This window comes from Coenobita brevimanus, chromosome 69 (genome assembly GCF_032717465.1).
Source record: "Coenobita brevimanus isolate Jiangsu-jjx chromosome 69, ASM3271746v2, whole genome shotgun sequence".
Taxonomy (NCBI): Eukaryota; Metazoa; Arthropoda; class Malacostraca; order Decapoda; family Coenobitidae; genus Coenobita; species Coenobita brevimanus.
In genome coordinates, this window is record NC_137022.1 from 17,914,843 (window position 1) to 17,940,774 (window position 25,932).

At 39.8% G+C, this 25,932-nt stretch overlaps 1 protein-coding gene across 1 annotated transcript in view; it reads right to left on the bottom strand.

The window, feature by feature from the left end:
* Nucleotides 1-25,932, bottom strand: part of LOC145406106 (cGMP-dependent protein kinase, isozyme 1-like) — a 664,176-nt gene that overhangs the window by 36,249 nt on the left and 601,995 nt on the right. Inside the window, exons 12-13 of the mRNA XM_080277304.1 lie at nucleotides 1,316-1,501; nucleotides 529-595 (exon numbers count right to left, since the gene is read on the bottom strand). Coding sequence (XP_080133430.1) covers nucleotides 529-595; nucleotides 1,316-1,501 — 253 coding nt within the window. The remainder of the gene's footprint in view (nucleotides 1-528; nucleotides 596-1,315; nucleotides 1,502-25,932) is intronic.

The window sequence follows — 25,932 nt, forward strand, 5'->3', positions numbered from 1 at the left end:
TTCTCAAAGATGAACTCTTTTGTTCTAGCTTTATCCTTAACCCTTCCACATAGCTTGGATTATATTAAATGAAATCGTTTTAAGTTATCCTTGACCTGCGACCCTGACCTTTCACATATTGTTCAAAAAAAATTTCTATGCATGGCTGCCCCTGTACTCTTCTACCAAGTTTTGGTTAAAACTAGGTCAAATCTCTTTGAGTTATTTTCAAACACACACACACACACACACACACACACACACACACACACACACACACACACACACACAAAACACTTGATCTGGATAACTGTATGAAAAAATCCTGAAATAATGTATTTACCTCATTTCCTGTACACTACACTTACAGTCCTCAAATAGGCTAATAACCCGAACATACAACTACTTTACTAGAGAGAATTAACCCACTTTAGTCCTATATTCCTGCCACTGTTAACTGACTTTCACGGCACTCAGGAAAGACACAAATAATATTTCCCCCTATCCTCCGGAAGAATGATGATAATAATGATGATGATGATAACGTACCTTTGGAATAATCGGAGGCTGGAGTGCTCTTGCCCTCAGGCCGTCCCAGTCAAACCCTAGAAACCATCTGCAAATAAATTATATTAATAATAACAATACTACTACTACTACTACTACTATACTACTACTACTACTACTACTATACTACTACTAGTACTAGTACTACTACTACTACTACTACTACTACTAATAATAATAATAATAATAATAATAGACGTAGACAACGATGAATATTTTTACACACCAGGAAATGGAGATATTTAATTTTCTATGCGTCCAATAAAGTTTTCACACTTTAAACAACGATGTAAAATCATATACGGAACCAGCATTTCTTGACCTTATTCATACTTCACGGAAATGACAGTCTTTCGAAGGGGTGAGGAAATAACTTTCCGATGCTTCCACAAACTAGCCCACTCCATTTTATTATATTACTTACTGTCCCCCATACAACAGCGTTAGTACAGTCTGCATGTGTATTAGTCCGTATATTGTTGACTGCAACCAATATGGCCACTGTGTCAAAGTCTACTGTATAAATATTAAGTCATTAATATGTGCTGACTTACATATGAGAGGACATCATCAGCAACCACATTATGTTAGCTACGGCCTGCTTAAAGACCAAACTCAGGATACACGCAGGTCGTCAGGCGAGTTCGGTACCACAGAACCACATTTACTCCATTATCAGTTAGAGAAGACAACATATACACTTAATACTTTGCTACTCAACCTCTCTATGTTTATACTGAAAAAGACACTGACGAGAGTGATGACTAACTTGTGTTTTTTTATGTCCTGTATGCCGGCCCTCTGGTAGCCAAGGCGTTCTGCTGGGCTTTCCCGACACAGTCGCTTGATGAGAGACACGGCACTACGAGTGACATGCTGAGGGAAGTCCACCATGTCGATGCCCTTCAGGATGATGTTATAGGTCTTCATCGGGTCGGATGCAGTGAACGGCGGTCTGGGGTAGTTCACAGCAAAACCAATTAGTAAGGATGATCAGGCAATTGAAAATTTTCTGAAAAATTTACAAGATTTTGCTGTCTGAAAACACATAAGGCTTCAGATAAGAGGGCTGCTTTTACGGGGAAATGATAATCTGAATTCATATATAATGCTATGATACGACTTCATTCGAGAAAGGAAAGTGTGAGGAAGAAAAATATGTGAACGATTAACCACCATATCCATTTACATTATAACCCAGTAGCCATTATCTTCACTGAGGTTTTCATATGTGAATTACAAGTAGTTGGAAGGACCCACAAAAAGGTTTGATGGTCGTACTATTGATATAAATAATGGAAAATTCGATTAAAGATCCCACATCACCGTAGATACAAAGCCGCTTGCAGCACAAGTGCTGGGTGGTGGGATCGCCATATGTTTATGTCAATACAATTAATGTGAATTACACTTCTATACATATAATTTAGCTACCATTCTTGTCAAGCACGAGATACAAATGCAAAGGTAGTATCTCGTCTATCTCCAAGAAAAAAGGCACTAAATAAAACTGTTAGTACACCAGTTGCCATCACATTTTCCAGTGGAAGCTCACTTATCCACCGATTAACAAGTTGTTATTTTTTAAGTCCAAGTACAAATAGTATGGAATGCCATGGAGGTCCAACGGAGAGGGGAAAAAAATCAGTTTAAACACTGCGGATAATGACTATGAAACAACCTATTTACAATTACGATGACTTCAGCACATAGTCCACTTGAATTAACGGCCGACTGATATATATATATATATATATATATATATATATATGTGGTACTAACTTCTTGTGTGGAAACTGCAGTCTTAGTATGAATAAAGGAACCAAGGTTGTAATAAACATCTTTTCTGCGACGTTTCGGAACAACTCTTTCCATCATCAGGCCTAGTGACAATTAAAATGATGTAAATTTAGGATTACGATTAAAAAAATAGTTATGATAAGAGAAAAAAAATTATTCTAGCCACCAAACAAAGCACAGACAACCAGAAACCCACAAAACACAAAGACATCATTAAATAAACCTCAATATGTAAGTAAAAATAAAAATATTCAATACTGATAACAATAAAAACAAAGAAGTGGTGCTGACGACTCACAGTCCCCAATTTCAGGCATTTCTATCGCCTATAAAATACTTTCCATAATCGGCAGGTCCTTGTCACTCCTGCTGCTAGCCAGTCTTTTCTTTCTTTATATATATATATATATATATATATATATATATGCACACAAACATGCTAATATGCAGACATACCTTCACACACACACACACCTATCTATCTGTATATATATATATATATATATATATATATATATATATATATATATATATAGATATAGAGATAGATATATATATATATATATAGATAGATATATATATAGATATATATATATATATATATATATATATATATATATATATATATATATAAATTATATCTATCTATCTATCTATATCTATCTATCTATCTATCTATCAACCTATCTATTTATCTATCTATCTATATATATATATACAGTATATCTATCTATCTATGTCTATCTATCTATCTATCTATATATATATATATATATATATATATATATATATATATATATATATGTGTGTGTGTGTGTGTGTGTGTGTGTGTGTGTGTTCTGGTGCCAATATTGTTTCCCAAGACTAGTTATAGTGTCACAATATTGTTGCATATTGCATATAAAGTTGTTTATTCATAATTAACAATGTGCAACGTAGTATGAATGATAAATAACCAAACACCATTTCACTGTAACGTGTGGCTTGGGATAAGACGCACAGTCAGACATCTTCTTTTAATCATAACCTAGAGTAAAGGGAAGGCGATAGAGAAATATGAATTGTATATATGTTTAAGTCTTGGGGGAAATATTTGCCTTGTTGGAATACTTTAATGTAATCGATACCATTTTACTGAGGTGTATAATGTACATGGTATGGTGATTATGCTTCTATTCATGTATAAATCCCAGTTGTCTGTGGAGGTTTAGCACCTCTGATTAAGCTGACTTGGCGCCACACCCAGAGGGGACGCCGCTAGCCAACAGCAGAAAGCACGTATCACTAGAACGAGAGGGACGTATAACTCTGAGCTCTCTCTGTGTCGCAGTTGTATCTTTCTGTGGCCAATAAAGAGAGATTTAATCTGCTCTATTTCAGTTCACCCTGCACACGCTACCTCTACATTCCTTCAACAGGATTCTACACCGATTCCCACCATCTCCAGTGTGTGAGAAGACGTTTTGGTGGAGTGTGTCAGCCGGAGATGACTTAACCAGGAGCAACGTTATAATCTTGTTTGGAACTGTGAGGTCACGACTTAGTTGATATATATAAATTGGTGATCAGCTGTGGGGTTCCAAGCTGATATATATATATTAGTGACTAGCTGGGGAATCCCATAGCCGAAACGATTACAGTGGCGAGATTTCATATGCTGCTGATATATATTTTGGTGGCAGCGGTGGGATACAGTCACCATTGATCTCTTAGCATTGCCGAGGAGTCATCAAGGCTCAAGCTATGTATTGGTGGCAGTGGACCATTTTTCGCGATTCACTGGTTTAGCACCTTTACAGACGAAAACTGCAGAGGAGGTGGTGCACGCTTTTGTAACCTCAGTGATTTGCCCATACTCAACACCTAAGGTATTGCTCAACGATGGCAGTGAATTTTGTAACCAAATGTTAGAGGAAATCTGTCGTACTTATGGGGTAAGGCAAGCCTTCATTACGCCTTACAGTCCCAAGAGCAATGGCCTGGTGGAGGGGACAAACAGGAAGATACTGGAAGTCTTGAGACCAGCAATTTCGGTTCAACCCAAGTGGCAAGATTGGCTGCCACATATAGCAGCGGCCATCAACTCCTCAAAAAATTCGTCAACGGGGAAATCTCCTCATTATATCTTTTATGGAGAGGAGAAGGTGTTACCCTACGATTTGCTAGCTGAACCTCTTGCCCCAGTGTAAAATCAAGAGAATTGTGCCAAAGTACAGCTTGCAAAGTTTCAACGCATACATAGTGAAGTACGAAAAAGACTAAAAGCCTCAAGAGCGGAGATGATGGTGAAACAACACAAATGTAGTCAGGAAAAGACAGAGATAGGCCAGAAGGTTATGATTAATAACCCTGAGAGAACTTCCAAGCTCAGACCTAAGTTCCGCGGGCCATATACCATTGTGGAACACATGCGCGGACATACTTATCAATTATGGAATGATGCTGATGGAACTCATGAGGCAATACATGCCGATAGGATCAAACTAGTAAGTCAAGAGCTAAGCCAAACTAACCAGTCATCTGATGTGTTGTCCCCTCTATCTTTGTCGCAGTCTATGTTGTCGTCCGCACCTGTCCCTAACCAAGATTATCGCAGCAAGCTACGATCCCACAGTAAGAGCAATTAAGGGAGTATCTTCTCTTACAAACATGTGGCTTGTACTCCTCTCACATTGCTTGGAGTGGACCTATGTAACGATGTCGGACACGGACACGACTGCATTGATGCCAGGAGCACTGAAGAGCCCATTTGGAAGGATATCTCCAAGCTCCAGATACAAGAGGTCTCTAAGGGATTGTTTCACCTCAGACAGTAACTGTCAAAAGTCGGCAAGTTATGCAACTGGAACCCGCAGTTGATGACCTCAAATAATGAAGCTTTGGTAAAAACCTTGCATGGTATAACCGAGCTTCACACTGGACACATAGTTAGGCTCACAGACAGACTCACTAAATTGCATGTCGCTTTACCTAATACAGATTCTGATCTTTCCAAGCATGTCCATGCATGTGCTAAGAGAGGGCTTGTGGATCTCCTAAGTATCCTGTCTCAAAAGCCTTGTGGTACAGTGCTAGACAAGGACGTAGTGCAATTGGGTAGACAGATGCATGATTTGACATTGGCGGCAAAGGCGAATAACAGGCTAATCGTACACATGTATGAATAGTTAGGTGAGTTCACTAACAATGCTAACGAGATAATTAAGACTACCAACCATCTCGTAGGACTTGTGAACAACATCCAAACCACCTAACCAACCCTGGCTAACTTAGTGTTAATTGCTGAGTACTTACATGCTCTCGACGAGTCAACCACTGCTTTGGAGTCGCATGCAGCCAATATGGTGGACGGCTTAATCGATGCAAGTTTGAATACGGTTAATGCTTTATTGCTTTCTACTCACATTTTAATCAATGCTCTTGACGTAGCTATGGTGAAGCATGGATTTACGCCACTTTTGGTATGAGTCAACTGGAATATTATTACCCATTGTTAGAGGCCTAATTGACCCATGATGGTGTCCTGATATTGGATCCTATGAGGAATGCTGTAAAATACCATGCATGGCGGTTTATTCCTTTCCCTTTTGCTACTACTAACAATACATTGTTATTCTGAATGAGGGACCAGAGGTGCTTCTTATGTCGGATGACAAAGGGTATATAGCCGAAACGACTGTTGATGAATTTGAGAAGTGTTTTCTTAATCTCCATGTATGTCCAGCTCTCCGTTTTGTCTTCATTCCGTCAAGGGTAGAGAAATGTAAGACGACCTTGTTGGACACAAACACTTCCTCTACACTGCAACATTGCACTTTCCAACCCATTCAATTGAAGTCAGTTTTCCATGCTTATGTACATGCGAAACAATACTTCTTCTTTCCTGAGACAGAGGACGTAACACTCACATGTGCCTCACAAAACCAGTTCCTTACGGTGAAGGGTTACTATGTTGCACCCGATTATTGTGAGTTACACAGTAAGGAGATAGCAGTTCTACCTAACAAGCACCATTTAGCCTTGTCAGTGAACTTCTCGTCCCAGTAACGACCTTTTTTACCTTCATTCAATGTTCCTACCTTGAATGTAAACAGGCTGTCTCATGTGCTCAAAGAGATACAGTTCCTCACCCACCTGAACAAGACTGATTTAGAAGCATATGTACTGTTCTATCTCCCTTCATACCTTTCTCCTTCCTATTTGGTCCTGGCATTGGTCTTCTACTTGTTGTGGTTTTGTCCTATGTTTGTGTCTGGGGCTACTATATACGAAGCCGAATGAGAAACCCACACCACTGATCCGTACTTGTGGATTGCAAGTGGACATGGCTAAATAGTTAGCTACCCTACACATAGGTTAGGCTACACAGTAGTTAGGATAACAATGTCGACGGGGACGTCGAAAGGTGTGGCCGAGCGATGTTCTGATGCCAACATTGTTTCCCAAGACTAGTTATTGTTTCACACTATTGTTGCATATTGCATATAAAGTTGTTTATTCATAATTAACAATGTGCAACGTAGTATGAATGATAAATAACCAAACACCATTTCACTGTAAAGTGTGGCTTGGGATAAGATGCACAGTCAGACATCTTCTTTTAATCATAACCTAGAGTAAAGGGAAGGCGATAGAGAAATATGAATTGTATATATGCTTAAGTCTTGGGGGAAATATTTGCCTTGTTGGAATACTTTAATGTAATCAATACTATTTTACTGAGGTGTATAATGTACATGGTATAGTTATGATGCCTCTATTCATGTATAAATCCCAGTTGTCTGTGGAGGTTTAGCACCTCTGATTTAGCTGACTCGGCACCACACCCAGAGAGGACGCTGCTAGCCAACAGCAGAAAGCACGTATCAGTAGAACGAGAGGGATGTATAACTCCGAGCTCTCTCTGCGTCGCAGTTGTATCTTTCTGTGGCCAATAAAGAGAGATTTAATCTGCTCTATTTCAGTTCACCCTGCACACGCTACCTCTACATTCCTTCAACAGGATTCTACACCGATTCCCACCATCTCCAGTGTGTGAGAAGATGTTTTGGTGGAGTGTGTCAGCCGGAGATGACTTAACCAGGAGCAACGTTATAATCTTGCTTGGAACTGTGAGGTCACGATTCAGTTGATATATATAAATTGGTGATCAGCTGTGGGGTTCCAAGCTGATATATATATATCAGTGACTAGTTGAGGAATCCCATAGCCGAAACGATTACAGCGGCGAGATTTCATATGCTGCTGATATATATATATATATATATATATATATATATATATATATCGTACATATATATAGATAGATAGATAGATACAGATATATATATATATATATATATATATATAGACAGATAGATAGACATATATATATATATATATATATATATATATATATATATATACAGTAATCCCTGTACTGTCCGGACGCCCACTTTCTGGACATCCTCACTTACCGGACATTATCGTCCCGGGATCCAGTATTCCCAAAATGGTCCGAAAACCGCCAAAAAATCGAAAAAAAATCCGACTTTTACCTGCCGGTAATTTGAACTTGGCGCTCGTGGCGTGGGACAGCTTTGTTTTGGTGCGTCATTCCTTCGATGTCTGCTAGAGCACCCCTGCATCCTCCCCACTTACCGCCCGTCTCTTGTCGTGAGTGCATGCTCGTCGTCATGGTTGCCCACATGCTCGCTTTTGTGGTGTTACCTTACCTGCTGCAGGCTCTCCTGCTGATCTTGTGCCTCTTCTTTGTGTATATGATGATGGCCCCCCTGCCTGAGAAGAGGAAGAGAGTGGTTTTGACTCTGGAGAAGAAGAGGGAGATATTGGAGAAAGTGGATGCGGGATGGTCTTCGTCACGCATCCTTCGTGAGTTCAACCTGGCCCGATCTACTTTGTTTGATATCAAAAGATCCCGAGACAAACTTATGCAGTACACGGCTGACTTCTCGTTGAAAAGCAAACGCAGTGTGGAGAGGAAGATGATGTTTACTCCCAAGTATGCTGAAGTCAATTGCTCCACGTTGATTTAGTATCGACAGCAACATGCTGCTGGTGTGATGGTGCGTGGCATGGAGCTGAAGGCTGCTGCTGAGAAGTTTGCAAGGCTTCACGACGCCCTAGACTTCAAAGCATCCGAGGGTTTGCTCTTCGCGTTCAAGTTACGACATGGCCTTACCAACTGTAAGTCTCATGGCGAAGCTTTGGACGCTAACGAGGATGGAGCAGAGGAGTTTCGGCACAAGCTGAAGGGCTTGATCGACAGGGAGGGCCTCACTCTCGGTCAAGTCTACAACGCTGACGAAACTGGTTTATTCTATCGCTCTTTGCCTATGAACACTCTAGCCGAGGAGATGGAGAAGCGTGTACCTGGCCGCAAGCTCTCCACACAAAGAATATCTGCTTTGTGTTGTGCTAATGCTAATGGCATGCACCGGCTTAACCCGCCCAATCCCAACGTTTTCTGAGCTTTGGTCCGCCCCAGTCCCGGCTTTTTTGGACCTTTTTTTTTTTTTTTTGCTCAAACATTCGCTTTTGGTCAGAAACTAAGGAAAATCACAAAAAAAGGTGTCCCTTGGGTCCAGAAATAGCTTACCTAGAGCACGTAAGTTTGACAGGTACTGCCAAGCTCTATGAGTAGTCTTTTCACTGTACGTTTTCTATGGTGGCACGAGTACTCTGAACTGATGCAGTATACGTTTATTATCATGTATTCATATGTTGGAAATATGTATACCAGAAGTATATTGGGTTTTATACAGAAAAAAATGAGAAATAAGGTATGTACCATTGTGCAACCCTAGCGAAATCGGTCGATTATGTCACCGATGGATAACAAACATCGTTATTTCATCAGCTATTGTATTTTTTCATGTTCCATATTACTTCCACAATAACATCATACCATTTTCCCACTTTACATAATTGTTTGTACATATTTTGAGGCATTATGACAAGAGTTAGCATAAAAGTAGTGCTTATTTACCAAGTGAGATCATTTTATTTCATGCTTTTTTCAACTCAGATTCTATTTTTTCACCTTTTAGATTACTTATAACATAATATATAATCCACTTACATGTTATACAATTAGTTTTATAGATGTACTTGCTTTACAAAAAAAAAAAAAAAAAAAGCATAAGAATAGCGCTTATTTACCAAGTGACAACTTGGTCTTTCATGCTTTTTTTCAACTCAGATTCTATTTTTTCACCTTTTTGATTACTTATAACATATTACCCATTTACATGTTAGACAATTGCTTTTACAGAAGTACATGCTTTATGAAAAGAATTAGCATAGAAGTAGCGCTAATTTACGTAGGTAAGTCATGTCATGTCATTATTTTTTCACCTCTGAATTTATTTTCTCCCCCTTTATAGTACTTCTCACATTACATTCTGGCCTTTTCGATGTTAGACATTTGCTTTCACAGTAGTACACGATTTACAGTAAGCCTTATCCTAATAGAGAGAGAGAGAGAGAGAGAGAGAGAGAGAGAGAGAGAGTGAGGTGGGATGGTGGTACACTGGGAGACAGCTTATCCCATAACTGGTGGCTAAATTTAGAGCCCTTGAGGAATTTCCCACTCTTACACCGTGAACAGAATTCTTCCTAGTGCTTATTTACCTACTGACTGTATGTTCTGTGACTTTCAACTTAGACTATTTTTCAACCTACATACTAACTTTACAGTAACTATACAACCTCCTATGATTAGTGTCACATATGATAACATGGCACTATTATGATACTGAGCGACACTTTATCGCGTATTAACAGGCCTTACCACACTATACACACTTTCAATAGTACCTGTTATTATGATACTCACGGAAGCATGGTTGCAGGCAGAGAGCAACGTTGCACTCCACACACTCGTACCTATGGTCCTTTCGCAGCAAGAAGTCCGTTCAGGGTGTGGCAGAAGTTGGGATTTCCCCGAGTGCGACGTTGCCAATTTGACCACCAATTATCGGATTATCACTCTGTCTCCCTACCTACCCCCATCCCACCTGTTTCTCTCTCTCTCTCTCTCTCTCTCTCTCTCTCTCTCTCTATATATATATATATATATATATATATATGTATGTATATATATATATATATATATATATATATATATATAGATAGATAGATATGTATATATATATATTTATATATATTTATATATATGTATATTGTATATATTTATTATTTATTTTCAACTTTTTTTCCACTCCACCTACGAGGTAAAAGTCTAGGCACGTTTTATTTTTAAGAGGTTTCCCCCGTAGGCCTAATCCTCTCTCTGACCCTGGGTCCCTCGCCGACCTCGGTGTGGCAACATGGGAAAAAAGCACTGCCACATGTCATAGAATTCATTTAAATCGTTGTTATAATTCTAAAAAGTGATACTCAATGTACTATATAACTTCCTTTATTATAAACAGAATATAAAATACAATTTCAAATAGCACATAGATGGGAAATAAGAGAGAGAGAGGCATGTACTACGGTTGATTTGGCAGCATCGCTAGAGGTGATTCACCAGGTGGGCCCCACCCTGAACAGACTTCTTGCAGTGAAAGGACCTTAGTGTCTCTTCTGACCTGGGTAGGTCACTCGAAATCTAATTATTCACTTTTTATAATACTTCCAATACAACATATTACCCCTTTATATGTTATACAATTGCTTTTATAGATGTACATGCTTTACGAAAAGAATGAGCATAGCAATAGCGTAACCACGTGAGTTCAGGTCACTCGAAATCTAATTATTCACCTTGTAATAATACTTCCAACATAACATATTACCCCTTTACATGTTATACAATTGCTCTTATAGATGTACATGCTTTACAAAAAGAATGAGCATGGCAATAGCGCTACCACGTGACTTCAGGTACCGTCATTATTTTTTCAACTCAAAATCTAATTATTCACCTTTTATAATACTTCCAATATAACATATTACCCCTTTACATGTTAGACAAGTGCTTTCACTTTCTGCTAACCCACACCACGCCTAACACGAACACCACGTGGACGTGTTGCCTCCCCCACACCACTCTCGCTTTCACGAATCTGTCTGTGCTCTCCCGCCCCAACACTTTCACTTTCTGCTGCCCTAACCATCCCCACACCACTACTTCCTGCCACAGAACACATAGAAGGAACATACCTGTAGAACAGTCGCAATGTGACGTCTGTCACAGTCCCACGTGGTGATATCTTTTCCTTCCCCAGCCAGGAAAATACGCCACCATGTACTACTTCCTCGTCCTCGTCCTCGTCCTCATCTGATGGTATGTGTTGCTGCCTAGATGCAGCACGTGGTGCAGGCTGGCCGTCCCCTGCCCTCCTATATGTTATATATTTGACCTTCCTTGGGGAAGGGACCTCCTCATCACTGCTGCTGGTAACCTCCTCAGGCTGCATGTAATCGACATCAAGGGTGTCGTCGTCCAGTGGGGAATCACTATCCCCTGTAAAGGTATCCAGGGCGACTTGTATCTCCTCGTCTGACAGCCCACGACGCTCCATGTCTGACCTGGGTGACTGCTGACAGGTAAGTGGACGATCACAGGGTCAGGTGGGGTTAATCTGGGTCTAGGGGATTATCCGCCTTGTGGCGAGTAGGTGAGGCTTGCGTAGGCGGGTAAAACAAAAATCAGGTGCGAATTTTGAAAAATGTGAAAATTATGGAACTTGCAATGTTGCAAAGTTAATTCACGTCGCTGGGACATGACTGCACATCATGTGCAGACGTTAATTCACGTCGCCGGGACGGCGCGTGTTAAGCACATTATTGTTGGCCGTGCAAAGCAGCCTCGGTGTCTTCGTGGGGTGATGGATGTCCTTCCTGTCGTTTGGTACCATTCCTTGAAGGCATGGTTCACAGCCCATATCTTCAAAGACTGGTTCCACCGCCATTTCGTCAAGGAGATCATACATTACCAGATGGAGAAACTGGTAATCCCATGCGACCAGGTACAGGCCCTCCTTCTCAACAATGCACCTGCCCACCCGTGCGACAAGGACTTGGTGGCTGAGAATGGCCGCATTAGGTGCATGTTTCTGCCACCTAATGCTACTGCTCTCATCCAACCAATGGACCAAGGAGTGATCATGGCAACGAAGCAGTAGAGAGGTATTTCTCTGAGTTAGGGTCCATAAGTACCAGTCCAGGAGCCAGGGACTTGTTGTAAGTACCCAGAATGTTTAATAATATTGTATAAACTAATCTCTAAAACCTAATTTTATGGTTCTTTTGCATTTATTTCAGTCTTTTATATCCCTTATTGGTGTGATTTGGGTTTTAAATAGGTGCTATGCATGTCCAGAGGGAGTTGTATAGGTGTTTTTCTGAGTTAGGGCCCATAAGTACAAGTCCAGGAGGCTGGTGTCCACTATCCAGACAGGACCTCTTTCTGGACATGCCTTTGGCTCTATTAAGTCGGATAGTGGAGGGATTATTGTATATATATATATATATGGAGTCTCTGTGGTACAGTGGTAGAGTGTGCATTCTGTACACAGGTGAACCAGGGTTTGTGCCCTGCCAGGATAATAAACTTTGGGAGTGTTCATCCGGCCATGTACTGCATTGGCAGACACAAGTGGTGCTGTGGTTGAACCAGTGTCGAATATTATAAAGTATGCTTGCACCCAGTTGCCTTGCACGGGCCGATTACACTTGGTTCACAGACTACACACACATCCAAAGCCACTCCAACACTACAATTACACTTACAAGTACTTCTCACCCTACATACAATCTCTGCCAGACAGCCTAAGCCACTTGGTAGAGAGATACATTGGCTATTATCATCTCAACTTCGGTCGGGATAGGCTGGTCCTGCAGTGGATACTCAAACGGCTGATGATGAGGATATATATATATATATATATATATATATATATATATATATATATATATATATATATATATATATATATATATATATATATTATATATATATATATATATATATATATATATATATATATATATATATATATATATTATATATATAGAGATAGATGGATAGATATAGATAGATAGATAGATAGAGATATATATAGATATAGATATAATTTTTATTTGCTTTTCCTTTTAATTCTTTTTTTCTTATTACATAACTTATATAAAAATACCTCATCTCAAAACCTGAAATTAAGAAAGCTAACAGACAAATCGCTAATCTATACTATTGCCTAAAGATACAAATAACTAGACCTACACTACTGGGAAAAATACCTCTACCAAGAGAACACCATTGACTGCAGATATGAAATGCCTTTCTACCAGAGGTGGGCACCGCAAATGGAAATTCACTTCCCCAACGCAAATCCGCAAACTAAAAAAATTGCCTTACGTTACCATAATTCCGCAAAATGCTTGATATTAGCAGTTCCACAAATGCACCAACGCAAATGCAAACCAATTTGTATCCCTTTCATTACCCTGGCATCAGCTTCATTTTATTTTGTATACCATTAGATGATCATTACCCGTCCCCACCCGGGAGGGGCTCGGGGACGGGTATTGTTTTCATTCGGTTTTTCTGTCTGTTTATTTGTCTGTGTCTGTCTGTCTGTTAATCACTTTATGTGAAAACTACTGGTGCAGTCTTGACTAAAATTAAAGGGATGACGAGCAATGAACTTATGATTACCTGATTAAATTTTAGGCCAAACTGGGCCAAAGCTCAGGCTGTAGGCCCAAAAAATTATATAAAAAAAAATCGTTCTCACCATAACTCCTTTCAAATTCGTCATATCGACATCAAACCAAAACCTAAAGGTGCATCTTTCAAATCTGCATCCTATTACATGCCTCATTACGTCATTTGTCAACCCTCAGTTAGCGGCAGGGGGTTCAATGTCAGGTGGGTCAGACTTAAAATTTCATATGGACATAAAATCGTCAAATTTCATCCGATTTACTCCAGATTTGGTATGTGACATATTTGACTAGATATCCTGTTGTGTTTGTACGTCAGCACTAAAATGACTACCGGGGACTGGTTTGCTTTGACTTGGCACCACTTCTTGTATAAAGTTTAGGATGATATTTTTCATTATCAAAGGGTTAAAAATCATCTCTACTTACTCATCCACTACAAATATATCTTTATTTACTGTATTCTGACTAACAATAGGTGACGTTATGAAGTTTGGAAATTGTCTAAAGGAATTAATGGGATATATAAAATTATAGTTACAGGTAAAATTAAAGTATATATTTCAATTTATTGTTATTAGTATATTAAAGTGTTTTTACTACAAAACAAGGGTAAATCTGTCACTGTTGTATATAAATGAATTAAATTATTACACTTCACAGCTCACACTTGACAAGTTGACACACTAGTCGACATCCATTCCTCAGCTTTAACTTTCTCATTCCTCACCTTAGTCACAGTCAGACTCCTCGAACAACTAAGACAACTCCAACATACAGTATATCTATCTATCTGTATATATATCTACCTATGTTGATACCGCATGGGGAATGGTGATTGTCTGGTAGGGAAAATAGTAAAATTGTATCCAGTTTCACTTTGTATGTTTTTTATTTAATCTGTTTTTTATCTACCTAATGATTTTTGTTGAGACAGAAATACTGGCACTGGCAATGCTATGACAAATTTGAAGGTTAGACTAAAAATCAAATTCTTGTTGGACTGGGAGGTTTCGTAGCACATCTTTGCACTTTTCACCTTGTTATTGGCTTGTATGCTAAACAAGTCTTTCTAGTATCGATGTAGTTTACATCAGTGGCATACATTATAAAATCTATGAATCTCGAAAATAAGTTGATCTTGAATTACACTTTGTATTTTTCTTTATTAATTGGAGAAAAAAAAAAAATCTTTTCTGGCTTTTATCCTTAGATTCTTATTTCTTACCCTCTCCCCAGACAGCACATACAGTATATTATTAAAATAATGTAGTGAGGAACCCGCCAATGTAAAGTAGAATACGACTTGCTATGACTATGTTAAGCTTTATTATTTAATCACGAGTGCGAACGTTGCCCTCTCTTGGCTTATACCCATTTTCATTCCATTCCTGGGAGCTTGGTATGAAGCCAGTGAATATAAAAAAGAGATGAATCTGATCTTCAGCCGTTCTCTCTCTCTCTCTCTCTCTCTCTCTCTCTCTCTATATATATATATATATATATATATATATATATATATATATATGTATAGTTATATATATACATTTATATATATATATATATATATATATATATATATATATATATATATATATATATATATATATATATATATATATATCCTTTTGAAGGACTCATAAAATTATCGTAAAAAATGTATGATAATAAAAAATGCTATTGTACATCGTACCGAAGGTGAATTTATCGTTTATATACAATATTTATCGTACATATGGCAAGTGCGGGAGTAGCGGCTGGCACCATCTAACCAGCAACTCACCCGGGGCTGGGCCACATAGATGTTTGCAGGCAGATTTGCGTTTGCAGAAGTGCTTCCGCAAGTGGAAAACCAAAAATTTGCACTTCTGCAAGTGCAAAATTACGAATTGGCGGAGAATTTGTCGCAAACGCAAATTCGTCGCAAACGCAAATTCGTGGATGAAATCACACTTCCGCAGTTGCAGAATTTGTGGTTTGCGGAAGTGATTACAGGAGTGCCCAGCTTTGCTTTCTACCTTACACACCTGTACTCATCACCTGCTGACTGTCGATTGAGGCACATAGGTAGTTTTAAAGCATTTACATATTTACACGAGGTGAAATACCTCGTACGTGACAAGTGGGGTTGGTGGAGGATTAGTGCCCCTCCCTGTAAAACAATTAACTCTAAGCCCGTGACCACCCCGTTTGGGATACATGGCGTCTGGCAATGAAAAAAAATGAAAAATGAAATACCTCGTCCAACAAAACACCATCAACTGAAAGTGCCCAATACCTTTCTATATTGCACAATTGCACTCTTCAGCTTGTGACTGTCAGTCAAGGCTAGTGGTTTGATAGAGGGGACATCAATATAAGAAATAGATCAGTTGGAAGCAGAAACTAATTCAAATACGTCAACTGTCAAGCCTAATTAAATAACACAAAATATACATATTTACATTCGATAAAAACCATTACCACATAGTCAAAAAGTCACATCACTCTGATCAATCCGGTCTCCCTCAAGAAAGCCATTAGTTTGTCATTACAATATCCCCATCACCCAGGATCGTGGAAACGGAGTAGTGCTGTGCCAAGTAATTTATAAGTGATGCATGTTCACTAATAAATCGCCGACAGTGCAGGATAAAAAGAATGACAGATAACACTGCATCACAGATGTCAAAGTGCAGTGGAAAACATCTTTCAATATATGGCAACATGTGGGTAATACTGGTGCAGTTCATCCACATACTAGCCAGTATTCTTTCTTCCTGGTGAATGGGACGATTTGCTGTGTCCATGTCGCCAAGGAGTGGCTTTACAGTTGGTAAATTCAGTCTGGTCCAATGACCTTGCCACAGAAGATTTATTGATGTCTTTCCAAGAGAGAGACTCGACTGTAGATCACAAGGAACGTCCCAAGTCTCCTTGAGTTCCACAGATGACTCTGCAAGTAAGTCAACCTGCTCATTGCCATAATACGGCAATAACCAGGCACCCAGATCAGCGTGAAGGACTTCTTGCATGAATGCAGTTCATTAATGATGTGGCCAGAGATTTCATTGGAATCGATAGTGCAAGAAGCAATCAAGTGAAGGCTGCCTTAGAATCTGAATAAGTGACAAATGTGCACATGTTAACAATTTAGGGCATAGTCTATGGCTTTGTCAATAGCAACAAGCTCAGCTGTGAACACAGATGTAGAAGTTGGCAGCCGAATACCAATGGGCACATTCAGCCGACCACACACTAGCACCCACACATTCGACTTGGAGCCATCTGAGTACAATTGATGGGACCCCAAATGACTCATGATGATGTTATGAAACAAGTGGTGGACCTCTGCCTCCGGCATCTTTGTCTTCAGTGCTGGGAGCCATGAAACATCAACAGCAAAGGTGGGTGGCTCCTAAGGGACTGTGTTTTTAATCATCAATTTGTCACAGTCACCGAGGTCCACACCAAGCTCTTGAGTCAGTAAATGGAGGCAAACAGCAAGTGGCTCACGAATCTCCCTCATAAGATGGTGATGTTGACAAAGGGGGGACACAGACCACACTGCCAATATCACTTTTCCTGGTGGTCCAGACGCCAAAAGATAAAATTCAGTGGTTTCGGCAAATAAGGAGGGGAGGGACATTTACCTCCACTTCCATATGAGTTACACGGGTACACCATAAGGGTCCAAGATACATTTGCAAACATTTATTTTGTAAAACATCCAACCTCCTCAATGTGGCATCGGATGCCTACCCATACACCTGTACACCACAGTTTACCATGGATCGAATAAGTGACTTATACACCATTAATAAAGATTTTCTGTCGGCTCCCAAAGTAGCACCTGCTACTTGAGGACATATGGTATATCGTTACAAGCATGCAAATTATTAACATGAAATTTAAAATCCAATCTATGATCAATGTGAGGACCAAAAACTTTACAGAATTCTGAAAAGGCACTGCCTGATTATCCAATGTCAAATGTAAATAAGGGACATCAAGGTTAGTGAAAATTACAGTGGCACACTTAGGGACAGAAAACTTAAATCCCCACTGCAAGGCCCGTCAGTGGACGGAATCAAGGGCTGCTTGAATCCGTTCAGCCGAAAATTGTGGATTTCGGGAAAGGTGCCATATTGCACAATCGTCAGAGTAGAGTGAGATTTTAAGATTCCTCAGGATGAGAGCTGATGACAGAATATCATTGACCAAAATATTAAACAGAGTAGGACTTAGCACACCCTGTTTTCTTGGATAAATATATCTGATGTTATGTTATGGGGCATCCTGACAGAGAAAGTACCGTCCCTTAAAAATTTTAAATAAAAATGGGCAAATTACCTCTTAAATGTTATGGGCTTTATGGATGCCCAAGAACACCCCTATCATGAATTCTTTATTGGCAAATGCTTTTGAAATGCAGTGCTCTAAATTCATTAACTGATGTAGTGAACTTTTGTATTTACGGACGCCACACTGTCGATCTTGTAACAAATTCCTTGACTCGAAAACGAAAAGACTTCTGTTATTAACCATTCATTCCAGAACCTTACACAGGCAAGAAGTCAACATAATAGGGCAGAATGAAGTGGGATTCATAAGACGACCAGCCTATTTGGATATCAGTGTGACATGTGTAAAGTGCTATGAGTTTGGGAACATTCAGGATGCCCAAAGCTCATTGTATAAAGCTAACAGCTTAATCAGATTGTCTGAAGGCGACTGTCTTCATTTTGATGGAAAAATTAAAATTTTTAATATTCTGAAAAAATTCTACGACGCTCTGGCATCCTTCCTCTGTCTCTGTGCGAAGTGATAGCATCTTCAGAAATGTATAAGTTTTTTTAAATTGTATTTTCTTTTTACAGCCATATCAAGCACTGAAGTGAAACTTCAGCACTCATACACGCATCATGATAAAACTTTGTGCAAAATTTACATAGAAATGTTTTTTTTTTTTTTTTTTTTTTTTTTTTTTGTAAATAAATCGCCGACTAAATACTCCTTTTTTCGACATCTGGCATGCTTTTTAGTGTCAGCTCATCAGCTGTACACTCAGTGAAGCCGGAGGAATGAGTGAGAGAGGGTGTGTTGCTCAGTGCTTCGTGACCTGACACCTTTGATGAGCGTTTGCAGAGAAGGTATGCTTTTAGCCTTTGGACTCTATTAGCTCCTAAACTAATCAAGCTATAGAAACAAGATACCACAGGAAAGCCCATAAATTTACCTAAAATTCTCTTATTGAAATGTTTATATAACGATATGTTTGGTATACAGAGCTTGCCAAACATACAGAAAATTGGTACAAAAGAAAACATTGATTTTTATTGAAAAAAAAAAATCCCTTATATTCTTCAAATTCAAATATCATAAAATGTACTAGAGACTCTGCTAAGCAACTCTTCATAATTAGTTTGCCACACAGCAAGCCAAATTTTATGTATTACTTTAGGAATCTTTTAAATCGATATACATAGTTCATAAATTCTTGACAAAAAATTCCTTAAAAAATATAATGAACCAAATTTGTTGATACTAATATACACACAATCCTTCACATACGTCAAGAACTGATGTAAATCGCAGCCTCCCAGCCCTAACAGTTTAGAAGCAACATGTCGAAAGAGACGATGGCCTTAAGATGCTGGATCATACTGTATGTGATGGTGTCTGGTCCAAGACTTGTGTCTTTACAGGATTTAAGGGCAAGCAGCAGTTCATCTATTGAAAACTCCTAGTTGTACGGGAAGTCAACGTCTTCCGTGGCAAAGTCTAATATTTGTAGCTCAGCCGTGCATTTATGGTGTTAAAGCACTGGTCGTAATTGGCTGAGCTACTTACACCAGAAAAACTCCTGGAAAGGACGTTAGCTGCATCCATGGGACCGTCATAGATGGTATTATTCACTTGTAGGGTGGGCACAGGGATGTTAGGGCTTTAATTATATTTTAATAGTGGACCAGACTTTACTGAGTGGAGTAAAACGATCCATCGTGGGCACAAAGGACCGCCAGCTGTCACGTTTAGCCCTCCTTATTATTCTCCTTGTCTCAGCCTGTCTGTTTCTATGCAGTAAAGTTTTCCACAGTAGGCGATCAAAAATCCTGTATCATTATTGCATTTCCTTAATGTTTGTCAGCAATGCGGCGTCCACGAATGAGTTCAGTGCTTCGCATGAACTGTACAAGTCTTGGGAATAGGAGCCTTAGTCACATGTAATATGAAATTGGATAAATTTTCGACTTTCACATCTATGGTCTCCCCAGATATATCTAAATCTGTGATCTTTGAGAAAAATTCCCAAGCTATTTTCTTACAGTTAAATTTTGGATGTGGGGGGTCTGAATCAATGTTGTGTGTATAAAAAGGACAAATGAGTAAATGATCACTTCCCAAGGAATCGTCATAAGAGTCCCATGAGAAATCTTGTATACCTGGGGAGGCCGGAATTAAGTCAATAGCCGAAAAGTTACAAGTGCAATCATCTACACGAGTCGCTCTACCATCGTTCAGAAGGCAGAGGTTGGACTGTAATATTAGGTCAGTCTTCTTGCTCCCCATAACCATCGATCCTCAAGCTACCAATTTATAGTGATGGGTGTTAAAGTCACCCAACACCAATATGTTCAAATAGTGAATTCAAAGCATCACTATCAGTGAGGCCATGTAAAGGACAGTAGTGAGAGCAAATAGATAGCTTCGTGTTAATAAATTTTACTCTGCATGCAACAGCTTCCAGAGCAGAACTTAGAATCACTTCCATATAAGAGTGTGATTTGTATGTGCATATGGCAACTCCATGACCTTCATATCTTCTATATGAGTGGTAGTTTTTGAACTGTGGAAGATCAGGGTGATCCACCAAGTGCATTTCCCGTAAACAAATAAGGTCTGGCCTATATATAGATGGCAAAATTGCTATATTGTGTAATTTATTCCCAAGAGCCCTACATTTCCACTGTGGCAGTTGAAGATTTATGAGGTTGGCCTGGCCAGTGTGCTTACTTTTTTTTATGCCACCTGCCAATAGGCAAGCGACTACCAGGAGTCCTATCCCTGAGCTTGATAATGTAAACATCCATATTGCCATCAATAACTAGGCTCCCAGACTCCCCTGAGGAAGAGCTTACTCCTCTCTCCCTCGCTGAAGCAGAAGCAGGAAGAACATAAGGACGTCATTGTTTTTGGAGAGTGCTCATATTACTCATACTAGCCTTGTCGGACTTCGGTTTCGACCTTAATGACTGAAAGGCACCAGCAGCCTGAGAGTATGTGGTAACTGTAGGGATGTCAGATAATTGGAGAGTACAGGAGGCTGAGATGGAGAGGTAAAGTGAGTGCCATGAGGAACTGGGGCAGGGGCAGTCTGTGTCTCGAAAGAGCACATCACAGGACGAGACATCACGACCGAAGCATAGGACCTATGCGGCATGGGAGTTGCATGCAACTCCTTCACCTTTTTCCTTGCTTCGTAGTAGGAGATGCCCTCAGACGCCTTCATTTTGCAGACCTCTTTCTCCCCCTTCCACTTGGGACAATCCCTAGAGGAAATGGGGTGAGAACCATTGCAGTGAAAGCAACATACAGTCTCAGATGTGCTGTATTCAACATCATGACTCTGTGTTGCTCATTTGCCACACACTGATTGGGAAGCCCAACAAGTCTTATTGCTATGCCCCTACATTTGGCATTTGGAACAGCAAAGGGGATTAGGAATGTAAGGCCGTACTTGATCAATTTCATAACTATTTTTGATAAGGTCAGGTAGAGCTAGTTTGCCAAAGGTAAAAGATAATTGTTGCAGTCTCCATCATCTTGCCTTCTGAGAACTGAGTAATAAATCTTGCATCGATAACATCCTGCTGAACAAGTTCCTCTATGATCTCGTCCTCTTCCATAACCATGGGATTCCTGCAGGTGATGACACTTTTGCAGGAACTTATGGAATGCAGGATCCTCGGTTCGACATCATAGCAGTGGAACTTGGCAGTTTAAGTAGGCCCTAAACCTGAGATGAGTTTACAGTCTTTGCCAGTAGATCTCCATTAGTAAGTTTCTTTTTTTTTTACTTGTTCTTCTCCTCCAGCACAGCCATCATTCACCTCCTTGACAATGAAAGAATTGAGACTGGCCAAGGCAGTAGAACCAAGGGCATTATTTACACTGATATCAAGAGGAATACCAGTCTGGGGTATTTCACTCTGGGTACGATCAGTTTGTCTAGCTGTCGGGAGTTCATCATGAGGGGGAGGAAAGGTGGCAGAGGCTTCAACTATGGTAACCACTTCCCCCTCGCTCGTGATATGGGAAGGAGGTTAAATGAACTAGGGACAAGGCACCCAAGGTAAAACATGTAACTCTGAGATTGCCCTCTCAAACCACCCTCGGGAGGCTGGATCTGTTTCTATTCACAACCCAGAGCAATCAGCTGGGGGGACCGTCTAGAGGCGAGTATGTAAAGGTTATCTCAATAAAGAGGTACAGACACGTACTATCCCAAGCTGTAAGGGAAGGGAGAAAAGTGAGAACTAGCTAATCCTAATAATATTATCACCAGAAGTGTGAAATAATAATAATAATAATAATGCCGGTGGGGCAGCCCTGAAATCTAGAGGAGGGAGCACACGAGAACATGTCCGCATCCTCCGTGACCATGCATCAAAATCCTAGCTAAAGCTGTGAAGGTTTCCTTATTTATAGGGTGATCTGAGTCACTTGCATATTGATGAATTGCTGAATGAAGTGGCTTCGGTGCATAATAACCTGTCCTAAATGATTTACCTAGATGTTCAAATATCCAAGTTTTAAGATGCCTCTTTGTTATACCTATATATGTAGCCTTACAGCTATCACAAGTATACTGATAAATTACTGAAGAGGCAAGTTCCCTAGGAAATCCGTCTTTAAAATTAAACCAACTTTGAGTTGTTCTTCCTGAACTAAAAATAACTCTAAATTTGGTATGTGGGTAAAACTCCAAAACAGTTTTGTTAGCATGGTTCACAAAACCAAGCTTAATTGAGCAGTGTAAACAATGGGAAAACATATTACATCTTGGGTACATTCATAAGGGTGACTTGAGAACTATTTAAAATGTTATTTAGGGCCTTACCTGTACAATAATCCATGAACCTTAAAGAGAAACATTATTATCGGGGGGAAGTGATGGCTTAATCAGTAGAGAGGTGGCCTGCAGTCCTATCGGACCCAGGTTTAAATCCCCGTTGGAGCAGGGAACAGTTTAAGGATTTGGATTTCACACACACACAAAATAGACAGACTTTACTGATCTACCAGTAGACCTGCTGTTATGTCGTAAAAATACCCCCACTAATACCAATACACCAGTTCTGTATGAGACAGCCCTAGTATGTATTCAATATGGACGGTGGATGTTAGCACAGAAGTGGTGACAAGTAGCGGTGTATGATATGTAAGAGGACTACTGGGCCTTGGAGGCAGCCTGCGACGCCTATGCCCAGAGTCGGACACATTAAAAAGAATTACATGCGAACTTTAGTTCCCTGTCTAATTCAAAATATTCTGAGCAGATATCATAAGGTCTCAACATTAAGGTTGAAACTAAATTCTGTTTAAAGGTTAAAAGGACAAATGATCAAAATTTTGTGGTAAGCCCAGTGCAAGTGGGCTTATGATAGTGGCTATACTCAAAACCAAGGTCATCACAGGATATCTTAACATCCAAAAAATGGGAGAGATTTCTCATGTTCTATTTCTGAGGTGAACTTCATATCTGGGTGACCACCATTCAAGTAGTTTTTTTTTTTTTTTTTTTAACAACATAGGAAGGAAAAACAAAGAAAAAAAAAAGAAAGATAATTCATACAATACACCAGATTACTGACGTCTTCCATTCATTAAAAAATCTGTAACAGTGGGCTGAACAGCTGTGGGTTGAAGTTTAGAAGGAAACAACTCTGGGGAAGCGAGTTCCAAAGAGATGCAGTTTGGGAAATAAAAGATTTCTGACAGGTGGAAGTTCTGCAATATGGCAGTGTGACATTCCAGTCATGAGTACTACCAGATGCTCGTGTAGCACAGGGGAAGGCATGGAAAGGTGGCACAATGGATGCAACTTCGTCTGAGCATTTGCCATAAGAGTATCTGTAAAATAATGCAAGGCAGGCAAAATTCCTTCTTACCTGTAGGGGAGATAGTTTACTTGTAATATTATTACATATTATTAATAATTCTAACAGTTTTGTTCTGAATTTTGCCTAGTTGATTTAGTGCATCTTCCCAACATCCACTCCACAAGGGTGAGCAATATTCCAGCTGAGAGCGCACCTGACTCTTATAAACTATAGCCAACTGCTCGTCAATAAAGAAGCTACGAACTCTGTACAAGTTTGAGGTGTTTAAGCAAGTGATCTGACATGAGAGGTCCAGATGAGGTCACTGTTAAGTGAAAAACCGAATATTTCAGTACTTTTTGAGACAGGAATATTAGTAGCATTTAAGGTAATATAGGAATTTGGCAATCTGTCCACTGGAAAACTGCATATATTTGGTTTTACTAGCATTAACCCGCCGTGTGCCAGCAGACTTTGGACCCTCATGGAGTCGTGGTGCCGGCCAATTTCCGACCATTTTTTTTGCTAGATAGGTTAAAAATGATTTAAAACATGGAGAACAATCATAAAAGTACTCACAGAAGCCACATAGGTCGATTTTGAGGTCGATTCTCCCTAATCAGGCGGCTGAAAACTTCGGAGTAATGCCCGTAGACTTCATCACCTGCCACAGAGTGATAGGAGTCAGAAGATCTGTATTTTCGTCATCGCTAACTATGCTATTGTAGCCAAGGTCACTCTTGTTGGGTATGCAGATGATATAGAAAGTGTCCCCAAGCATAGTTACGTATATTGGTGCATTATGACAAGCGAGTGAGTGAGTTGGATTGCCCATAAAATGTTCATAATACAGTAGTTCTTTTTCTACATTTCTGAGGTAGAAAGTCTGTGCCAGCACGTATTATACTGTACATAATATTTGTTTTTTCCATAACTTATAATTCTACGCACTCTTGGTGTTTTCCCTTGCACTCGGGACACTATTGTTTTCTTTTCTCGCACACTCAATACACTACCGTTCTCTTTTCTCGCACGGCAGAATTCTCACGCCGTGTCATTTCATTTAGTATATTTTCTTGCACACTCACATACATACATACGTAACTTATTTTTACTTCACTTTCTGTTATACAGTAATATCACTAACATTAGTTTCTTATCATATTACACTTACTTAAGAGATAATTATCATTACATATTATTTACAAATATAAACATTTCACTTGCGTCTTTTTTCGCACTCTTCTTTTGTTCAGTTAGTAGCGGAGGAGGGTGTGGTATTCCTCAAAGCAGAGAATGATGCATAGACCCATGTCACACTGAACGCACTGGTAATGTGAGTCCTTCCGCTGTGTATGGGGCCTGACGGTGCTGTGTTGGCACACAGGACAGTGCCATTGCACATTCCTGCTTGTCTCTGTGGCAAGGACCATTCTGGGGAAGTGATGGCTGGTGAGTCGCAAAGGGGTGTCACTGCCGTGGGACTGACAAGTGGCCTCATGATCATGCCCATGGGTGCCGATGAGTTCCCTACACATTTCTCTAATGAATGCCTTGAAGGTTTCCCTGATTCCCGTTGCACTGGCGTGGAGGATGTAGGCATTCAGGACCATGATATTGGAAGATGAAAGAGCAACTTCTTGTACCACTTCATCGTGGGCCTGGCACAGTCAACACTGGATATCATGGCGTCTGACTGGTCCACTATCCTCATACTGACGTTGTATTCTACGACGGCTTTAGGTTTCCACACTGGCACCAGACTTTCGCTCTGATAGTCAATTGACCTGGTTTGGTGCATCAGAGGGCAGTGCACTATAGAGAGAAG